The 10483-nt window shown below is 36.8% G+C and overlaps 1 protein-coding gene across 1 annotated transcript; it reads left to right on the top strand.

The window, feature by feature from the left end:
- Positions 1-78: 78 nt before the first annotated feature.
- Positions 79-5862, top strand: LOC139763061 (calcyclin-binding protein). Its single transcript, XM_071688647.1, has 7 exons — positions 79-204; positions 1274-1375; positions 2186-2282; positions 2706-2802; positions 3116-3225; positions 4215-4390; positions 5459-5862. The coding sequence occupies exons 1-7, from the start codon at positions 184-186 to the stop codon at positions 5543-5545; spliced, it is 690 nt and encodes a 229-aa protein (XP_071544748.1). The 5' UTR covers positions 79-183; the 3' UTR covers positions 5546-5862.
- The last annotated feature ends 4621 nt before the right edge of the window (positions 5863-10483 follow it).

Genomic DNA, 10483 nt, shown 5'->3' with positions numbered 1-10483 from the left:
ATATCGACGCCATCATCCAAAATTAAAATCTGCATTTTATTGAGTATGTAGAAAAGGTAATAAACCAATATTATAATTCTTTTGCGTCTGTTATCCGGTAAACATAGGCCTGAGCCGCCTGACATTGTTGAGGGCACGACACGCTTCTACAACCACGAGAACTATATAAATATCCTCTACATCATGTCTAACAAAATCGAAGAGGTAAAGTTGTATTGTATGGTAGAGAAGACTGTGGTGTTAATTAGGTGGTAGACGCACGTCTCAGGAAGTCGTAAGTTGTGTGTGTTAATGATTGAGCTGAAGGCTCTCCGTGATGCAGGTACGTGATCCAAATTTGTGGTTAGTTATGTACTTTAGACAGCAGCATTTTCTCTCCTGTTAATCCTCATGTGCGCAGAAGATACAGATACAAATACTTATATTCCATTCTGAATGATGATATAATTCAACACATTGAAATTACCTCCAAATCTAGTAGACTTAATGGTGGCGTGGGAAGGTGTTGAGTGGACGGGGAGGGTCAACCATGACTGTATGGACATATCTTATTAGTTACAGTAAGTACGAAAATTTTAGGTCTTTGATTTTTTATGTTTCTCAATGTACACTTAATCACATAACACATTTTATATAATATGTTAGATTTCAGAGTTATATTTATTTTTTTTCTAATTTCTTTGCATTTCGGTTTTGGTAATTTTATAGAAAACGGACGCCATTTATTTAGATGATAGCAACCACTAGTATTTCTACCAAGGGATCTTTACTATTTAGATGTGATAGAGGGTGTGGGATTTTTTACGTTACTTCTATAATTCTATGTTATAAGTGTTCCTAAAGTGGATCGGGATTTGAGATAGAAGGAAGTAGTGGGGTAAAAACACTTAAAATCAACAGTTGACATTTTACCTGATGCAGTTGCAAGTTTTTTTGTTGGAATCTTGCAAATGGTCAACAAACAGTATTTTTGCATCGTTTTCCTCTTGGCCAGTGTTTATGCGCATTGGATGCTGGTGTGGAACAGGGCTTAAACAGATGCATTAAATGATGACCTAAATGTATTATAAAACTTGATTAGACAGACTGATCAAACTCTTGATTTTAGAATTCATGTCAGCAGTCCTATTCTTAAGCAGAAAATGAGAATTTATGATATTTGAATATAAAGATATTGTATTTTGAATGGTTAGAATAGTTTTCTCAGTCTGAAATCTTTGATTAGATTAATTTAACTAAGTTGTATTATACCTAATGATAGCTTTGTTGGCAGGTGTTGAAAGATGTTGAAGAACTGCGCACACTATTGGCTTCTGCCACACGCAAGCGTATTCAGGATATAATTTCCCAAGAGCTGTGGAAAATGGAAATTGAGGTAAAGTTGCATACACTATAATTATGCTTGTGAAGTGATTTTATGTTCTCTTTCAGGTATGGTAAGAGTGGCAAGATGATTACCATGCAAATCTTGTATATCATATTGGTTGATATGAGGAAGACCACCTGTAACATGGGAAAATAGAGTGAAAGAGTATTGGAAGGAGAGAAATGGAAGAATGCATGGAATGGTGTATGTGAGGGAGGCATGCAAGGATAGGGATAAGTGGATTTTTTTTTTTTTTTTTTTGCCATCCCTTTGATGGGAGTTTCTGGAGGGAACAGGCATCAGAGATATAGATAGATGGATAGATATATGTATATGATAGTTTTCTTAGTTTCATTTAAAGTGTGCATAGTGCTTCAATACCCTGACAAAAGAAGGTCACCCTTACCTTTATTGTAACACTTCATAGTTGTACTTCTTGATTGGAGAACACCTATCGTTTTATTTTATTCTCTTTCTTTCTCCTATCAGTTTATGTCTGCCTTTCCCCTTGGCAGACATGTTAAGGATCCTATGTTAATGCCATTGATGGTGTTGTAAAAAACTTTATACCTAACATTACCGATTCATTGTATTTTGATATTTATGATGTCAAATTAGGAGTGGAATTGATATTCATAGATGTTAGAAATTAAAGTATACTTAACATTACTGCTTTATTGTATTATTTTGATATATATGAGTGATGTCAAATTAGGAATAGAATTAATAATCATAGATTATTGATTATTTACAGATTGATAAGTTGTTACTGAAAGATATTTCCCAAGTAATTGTCTTTTCAATTCATATTTTTTTCAGGTTACACAGCTTCAGGAAGCAGCTCTCTTAAAACCTAGTGATCCAAAGCCGAAACCTGCAGGCAACACTACATATACAGTGAACATCAGGAATTACTGTAAGTATTGATACTGAAAAGCTTGTTCCATATGTTTTCTGTGAATGTGCAAATTTATGCCAAAGAATAGATGTAGGTTATGAATATCATTTCTTATGTCTAGGGTTTTGGACTGTGTTACAGAAATTATACCCTTATATATACCTGTCCTCTAATGAAAGATGGTGGCTACAGTGTGTGGAGTGTCAATTAGTGCATCAAGTGTCTCCCTACTCTTCTTTCCTCTGTACTCATTACTCTCTTGCCTGTTTCACCCACAGCTCCATATCCCCCCTGCTTACTGTCTTTTGTTATCATAGCTGACATTATACTGCTAGGAGGCCAATATGTGTACAGCCTTTATTTGTTATTGATTTCATTTGATTTTGATAAAAGACTAAGATGGGCAGTTGCTGCAGACTAATGAAGAAATTTGCCTTTCAGCATGGGATCAGTCAGACAAGTTCATGAAGATATATATCAGCCTGAAAAATATACATGGTTTAGGAAAAGATGCAGTTACGACAACATTTGGAAAGAGGTAAAATTTCGTGTGTGTTAATTGATACTAAGTTTTAGTTTTTGATAATGTTTAAGTGCCTTTTTTATGTTCCCTAACAGAGAACAAAATAATCTTTTGATATGTGTTTGCTACATCATATATTTAAGTAAATAAGTTTGAAATTTTACTTCTTGATTTGACTCCTGTACTGGGAAATTATTCATTCTTATTATTGTTTGCAATTTAGCTTAAGGATAAGAAGTGTATTTCAGAATATGATTTCATATGGCAAGTTTGCAGGGCTCTTCCGTGGATTTGAGTTTATTTTTAACTGTTTGATTTATATTTACAGAAGTGTACAGGTGATGGTACAGGAGCTAGATGGTAAAAATTATCATCTTAACATAACCAAACTTGCAGGAGACATTAAACCTGATGCTAGTTATCACAAAGTTAAAACAGGTTAGTTATTAAGTCCAGATGATATTAAAATGATTTATATGAGGTTTTGTTCAAAATTTAGAAGGTCGGATTTGATTCAGTATATAGGTACTGACTGACAGGTGACTGTGGAGCCCATCAGCTTTTAGAAAATGAATTTGCTATAGTAAAACTCACAAAGTAAATGTGATCTTGTGTTGGAAACCTTTTAGAGCAGTTTTTGAATGCAACTTACAGTTATCATCAGTTGCTGTGAATTTTATTTTACCATTTTTTCTTACCTTGGTGTGAACACTGGATTAGACAAGTGGAAATTGATAGCATATTAAATAGAGTTTTCTCTCCTTTTTTCATTTGAATACCTTGTCTTGTTACATTGGTAATTACATAGTCATGAGGTAGGTAGCAGTTGGTAGGTAGCCCATGACCAGGGAATATATAACCTGTACTGCCCACCTGGATGCTGGCAGGGTTAGTGATGGCTGTGGTGTGAGCTAGCACTTCGGTGGTTATGTTGTACTCCACAAACATACACTCTCCCCATGTCAAACGTAACACTTGACATCACTTAACTCACACAACTCATTCTTTATAACTAGGTTTTCCCTGCAGTGAGTGCTGTGTTCTAGCCTTGTCATTTAACAAAATGGTTGGAGCAGTTGATAGAAGTATTAGTTAGCATTAGTTAGAAACATAAGGTAAAAGTAGTTGTTAGGAACATTAAACAGGAGCATTAGGTAGAAGTTGTAGGTTGGAATATTAGGTAGGAACAATAGGTAGACAGTGAGTTGAAGTAGTCAGTAGGGACATTAGGTAGAAGCCTTTAGAAACACTGTGCTGACAAACATAGTTCTAATTAATGGTTCTCTGAACACCACAAGGGTTAGTTTTTGCTTCAGAATTTTTTAACCCATTTCAGTTGTTCATGTTCATTTTCTTATTTATTGGTCATAGTTTATTTGTCAAAGAATCAGTGTGCTAATTATAACTATTTCTCTACTTCACTTTAGATATGTTAGTTGTGTTTTTATCCAAGAGTGAACAACAGAAGTGGGTGGGTGTCACTCAGGAGGATGTTCGAGCTAGTGAAGCACGCAAACCCAAGGTTAACAATGATGACCCTAGTGCTGGAATGATGGATCTCATGAAGCAAATGTATGAGGAAGGAGATGATAAGATGAAGCAGGTATGTTCAAATGTGGCATTTTTACTCCCTGAAACTTATTTGAATATTATTAATGATGAATTAACTTTCCAAAGATTTTTCCCCAAAAGTTTGGCATGGTTAAAGTGCACCTGTTTCATAGCTTAAAGACTATTGTGGTTGGCATTATGGCTGATCACTGATTCCCAAGTCATATAGACCTGACACTTATATGTAAGTAGAAGAGCTGCTGACCGTTGCCTACAGTCTCCCTGTAAAGACACACAACATAACTGCATTTTATGACCAGTGGCTGTGTTTGGTGGATGTGGCTGGTTTCCTTGAGCACTACTGGAGCCTGTAAAGATAGATGGGACCCCTTGGGGCTGGAACTGCATAGTGATAGATAAGTGAATTGTTAACACACTGTACCAGCTGTGTAGAATTTTGTGGAATTTAGAAAGCTGTTTATCATAGTTAAACAGGTGCTTACATATGCTCTGCATTCCTGTCTCACCCATTTCTACTCTTGTTAACATTTGTTGTCTTGGTTGACAGCTGCTTTATGTTACCTTTCCTTAAAAATCCAAAATTTCTTAAACATTGGTATTATTGCCAGTGATAATCTCGTCATATGTCTACCCATCTATCGATACCTCTGATGCCCATTCCTTCTGGGAACTCCCATCACTGGGATGGCCACTTATCCCTGGCCTTACATGTCTCCTTCATATACTCCTTTCCATGCATTGCTTGCATCCTTAATCAACGCAAGGGACATGGGCTAATATCAATATGAAACTGAACTGATAGAACAAACGGGAAGCTTGCACAGTTGTTTGCAGATAACGCTTTTTGTCAGCTGAAACAGTGGGAGGTGGGTGGAATGATAATCACTTTGATGATGTTCCTGCTTCATATGATATCCATTGTACTGTTATAGTTTTTGATCATTTTTTACATTTTTCCCAAAATTGGACTTTTTCAGAAAAGTCTGAATCATTTTTAAGGGATATTTCTGAGTCTCACACTAATGTGAATATCTTTAAGTTAAAAGAGTATATTTTGTTACATCTGAATATCCATTTATTCCCTTTTCTTCTCTTACAGATGCTGAATAAAACATGGTATGAAAGTCAACAGAAGACATTGAGAGGTGAAAACACCGTCCCTGATATGGACAACTATGATGTTTAATTTGCTGTTTTCACTCTAAATAAGTTTAAGAGGAAAAGTCAGGATATTGGTAAAGGTAATAGTTGGCTTATGTTGCCTGTTGAGTAGTTTGTCCTCACAGAAGACAGTATGTCACCAATATCTTTTATTTCAGTGATTTAGAAGCATAGATCAGTGGAAAGTCCTGTAACTTTATGTTTACTCTTCTGATAAGCACAGCATTGATTAAACATTTTTCCATATGCTTTCTAAATTGTTGGACTGGTAGCAAAACTGCCTGACTTGGAAAATAACGATTGAAATTTTTCAATTACAGTAAATAAATCTGTTGATATGAATGTAGTGTTTGGTGTTACATTGTTTCATACTGAGATATTTTGGTAGGAGTTGGAACGAAAGTAATTATGGGACATGACAGGGAAAAATCATATAAAAGGCATATATATTGGTGTGTGGAGGGCTATGTTGTAGTCATCTTCCTGGGCAAAGGTAGGTTTTATTCATTTAACCTCGCATTTTCCTTGTGGTTCAAAATAAAACAATAGAGGTCTTTGAAGCACAAAGTAAATGAGGTTGATTAAGAAAGCTAACCTAATGTTGCCCTAAATACATGATACAGTCCATTTCCATTTTTATGATAAACTAGTCCTCCTGAAATGAATTTTTTGGTTCATTTATGTATGTTCAGACCCTGCTAGTGAAGAAATTAGTCTTCCACATTTGATTTACTGGATGCAGATATGGTTTGCAGAGATAACAGAGTGTGTGTGCAGAGAGATAACAGATATTAAGTGAAGAGTGCAACAGGGTGAGAGTGAATAAAACAGGAGTTAAAGGTATTTAGGAGGGAAGTGCATATATATGCTGGTGAAGTGTGTGGCATGCAAAAGCTAGGATGTATATGCATGAGAATGGTTGGTGAGTAGTAGGATGTACAAGCATGAGAAAGGATAGTGAGTAGTAGGATGAAGGTGCATGAGAAAGGATAGTGGGTGTTGGAATATGGAAGTTGAATTTCTAGTGATAGAAAAAGAGTGGATGACTAGTATTTGCATGAAATGAGACTGATTGGGAGGAGTACAAGACATTTATTCACCGGGTATAAAGATATGAGAGCTGAAAAAGAGGGCGAATGAGAGATGACATCAGAGTGCTGATGAACTTAAGAGAAAGTAGGAAAATGTTATGGAAGAAGGTGAATAGTGTGAGAGCAAGTGAACTCATGGGAATGACAATGAGGAGAGTGGATGGGAGATGGTAACTTGCAAAAAAGAGGTGAAAAAAGATGGAATGAGTATTTTAAAGGACTTGAATGTGGTAGATGTCACCTCATAACATGTGAATTGAGAGTCTTGGCCAATGATGTTAACCTTGCATACAATGAAGTATTGCAAAGTAGGAGTGTATGGGATTGTAGTTGAGTTTCTAAAGAAGGGGTGCTGTTAATTGGTTAGTAGAATACATGCATGTATAAACCCTAAGATATCCATGTACAAGGCACGCGATTCAAAACAAATGCTTGATTTCCAGAGGCATAAGTCTGTTGAGCATACTTGGTAAGGTGTATGGGAGAAAGGTGATTGAAAGGATGTTGACATGATGCACAGAACATCTAACTGGGAAGGATACGGGAAATGTTGAGGTTGTGTGGAGAGTGTCTGTGAGAGATACTAGAGAAAGAGTAAATTGTACATGGCAATATTGGATGTGGAGAAAGTTTATGATGGGGTTGACAGAGAGTCTTCGTGGAAGGTGCTAAGAAATAAAGGGTAATTGAAATATTAGCAGTGGGGAATTTTTACCAGGAGAGTAAGACACGTGTGCAAACAGGAAGAGAGGGTGATTGGGTCTGTGTTTAGGATTTTTGATATGGTGTATGCTGGATTTGGTTGGTTTAGTGGTTACCATGGTTGACAGAGTTATGCGCAGGCCCCACCAGGTTTCGACTTTTGGGCTTGGCAGTTGGCCCACAGCCAACCCAGCTGTTCATCCCCTCGGGTAGGTAAATTGTTGCCAGACTTAGTCTGGATATATTCATATACACACTTTTTTCATATGTGTTCGCTATTTCCCGCGTGAGCGAAGTGCCGTATCGAACAGATAAATTGGCCTCAGAAGGGGAAAAATCCTCTCTTGGCTCCTTCCTCAGTTTCTTCTTTTGGAAAGTAACACAAGAAGGGGTGATTTTCAGTACCCTTCCTGCCCCACTTAGACACCTTCTATGACATGCAGGAGGCATTATTATTTTCCCCTGCACATGAAATGTACTATGATCAGGGCATTCAGCTACCAGTACCGTCTGAGCTAGTGCCATAATCGTTGAATGTTTACTAATATTGGTACAAGTGTGTTCCTCCATATTACGGTGGAATGTTCTAGTATCTTTAGACGAAACACGTATATGTCCCCCCCTTTACTTTTTAGCGCTATTTTTTTTTTTTTTTTTTTTTACAAGCGAAGCTAATTTTGGTTTTTGATTAAACTTAGACATCGACTTCACGAGTAAACTTTTACAGTCATCTAGTCAGAGTTCATTTGAGTTTAGATCATCACAAGGGAAAAAAGGTACGATTTATTTGTGGATGGTTAGAGGTGCGACGCTTCGCAAAAAAAAAAAAAGAAAATACTTGGAGATAATTATTGACGTTATTAGGCATTGAGCGTGAGGGCCGTCATAGAATCTAATTGTCCATCAATTGATTTTTTATTTTTTCCTGATAGGACATTAGATTTATACAAATACGTATTTTCCGATATTCTACTTTACCTTTAAAACTGTTGATAAAAATATCAGTGTCAAGAGATAATTTAGTTGATGTAAAGTAGAATTATCACTGACCAAAAACAACTATAGTTTAAGAAACGAACACCCCAAGAGTTTCGACGATAAATTCTCATAATGTGTAAAGGAGCTCAGCTGATGGCAACAGCTGCGTGGTCCATGACGTCAGTAACATTCCTGACTGGTCCTCCACACGGCCAACGCCCTGCCGTCTCTGTCAGTATAGTGAATTACAACAGCACTTATTATTTCTCCCTGAACCCACCTTGATTCTGCCAAAATATGTCTCTGGGAATAAAAATGTATCATCACTCGTTCCCTTAACTAGACGAAATTTGTTAGCGTGTCCTTCATGCACTTATAGCACATTTAAGGGCTTTTGGCAACTTCGTACGCCGCTCAGTTAAAATGGTTTAGTGATTAAAATTGTATTTGTGAACCAGATATGAGGGCGTAGTGATCCTCAACGGTAATAAGCAGCCTTCTCACAGCTCCTGGTTGCTCGGGAGGTCTTGCGTTAAGCTCGACAGTACTATTATTTGAGCAGTACTGAATGAATTGTGGCCCATGAACACGACTGTTCTACCCTTGAGCACGACAGGTCGAGGGTTGAGCTGGACTTTACGACCTTTGAACTTGATACGACCCTTGGGAATGGTGGTTTCGCCTTTAGGTTAAAAGGCCAAATCGTTATTCCCAAAGGTCGTGACATGGTGTATTGCCACATTGCTCTTAGAGATTTATATCAATGAACCATTTTAATTTTCTCTAGGATATTGGACTTGACGTCACTAGCTTAGTACCACTCTTTAGCAAAATAATTCATTTGCATCTGGAAGGACCTGCACTTGACCCTGAGTCAAAATAAGTAACGTCCTTGACAGCTTCTTTCGGAATGTATTCCCTCGCCTCTAATATTAATGTCATGGTAAAACGTTGCACGAGTTGGGCAGGAAATCGGGACTTTAAATCTGTACATCTTCCCCAGCGTCGAGCGAATGGTTACCCCATCCTCCTCCCAACATTGCTTTTAAAATCTAACAATATTTTGTCATCACTCGAGCATACAAACGAAACAAACAAACAAACATGGATTACCTTCTATTGTTGCGCCGTTCTGAAATTTATTAACAAGAGCATCACAAAGTATAACTACGAAATAGAAAAGTGACGCCGTTCTGAAATTTATTAACAAGAGCATCACAAAGTATAACTACGAAATAGAAAAGTGATGAGTAGTGATACTAGCGTAGTTGCAAGGGAAGACTCAGGCGGTATGGATAGATTATTATACTTCGAAGTCACTGCAAATAAACTTTGTCTTTGATGAATTCTTAATCTCAGGAAATGAGGCCCATCGCGGTGAACCCATAAGTGGTAACTGCTAGTGTATATAATTTCATTTTTTGTATAATTTTATCGTTCCTTGTCATTATTATTATTATTATTATTATTATTATTATTATTATTATTATTATTATTATCATTATTCACAAGAAGCTTGTAATAGCTTTTGTTGGTGAGTCAGGGCAAATTAAGCCAAAATATAATGAATAAATGTATTTCATTGTTTTCATGGCATTGTTAATTACTGTCTCTATCGTCTGGACTTTTGGGATCGTATTTCATTTTCAGTCAACTTATGGTAAAATTTGAATTTTATGACGGTCACCATATTTTCATATGACGTCTCTATTTTTTTCTATATTACATTCGTTTTTATTTTTTTTTCTTTTTTGCGTTACGTTATGGCTACCAAAATATGTAAGTGAAGTAATGACGGGATAACGGGCGTACTGAGAAATGTGTTCCCTCTGTTGGAAAAAAACAATCCCAGTAATTGTAACTGATGTATGTGCTAATATTTTCCCCACTGTTTCCTGTGGATGTTGATAATGGTCATGGAAATCCTTCCAATAAGAAGTGTGATAAGAGGTTCATTTGGTCTGCCATGTTACTCCTGAAGTTTATAAACTTTCCCACCACCCTCAGGTTGATCCTTTCATGGGGAGCCCGCAGTGCTCAGGAAGTCAGCCACGTTCCCCAGTCGGGACCATAGGCCATAAAGTAGTCATTTTTTTATCTGTATCTGGGAGAGGCGACTTTAGGTGTAGGTGTTTCGTATGGTGTGAAAGCATTTTTGAGCATGAGTCCCCATTATATATATATATATATAT

The sequence above is a fragment of the Panulirus ornatus genome, chromosome 46 (assembly GCF_036320965.1).
Source record: "Panulirus ornatus isolate Po-2019 chromosome 46, ASM3632096v1, whole genome shotgun sequence".
NCBI classification, from domain to species: domain Eukaryota; kingdom Metazoa; phylum Arthropoda; class Malacostraca; order Decapoda; family Palinuridae; genus Panulirus; species Panulirus ornatus.
Note: the sequence above shows the minus strand (reverse complement) of the source record. Positions and strands in the feature narration are given on the sequence as shown.

Bases quoted from the DNA above. Each gene is read 5' to 3' on its own strand.
- LOC139763061 (XM_071688647.1), top strand. From the start codon at position 184: ATGTCTAACAAAATCGAAGAG. The intron at 3,226-4,214 runs GTTAGTTATTAA...ACTTCACTTTAG, and splicing joins TTATCACAAAGTTAAAACAG to ATATGTTAGTTGTGTTTTTA. The intron at 4,391-5,458 runs GTATGTTCAAAT...CTTCTCTTACAG, and splicing joins GAGATGATAAGATGAAGCAG to ATGCTGAATAAAACATGGTA.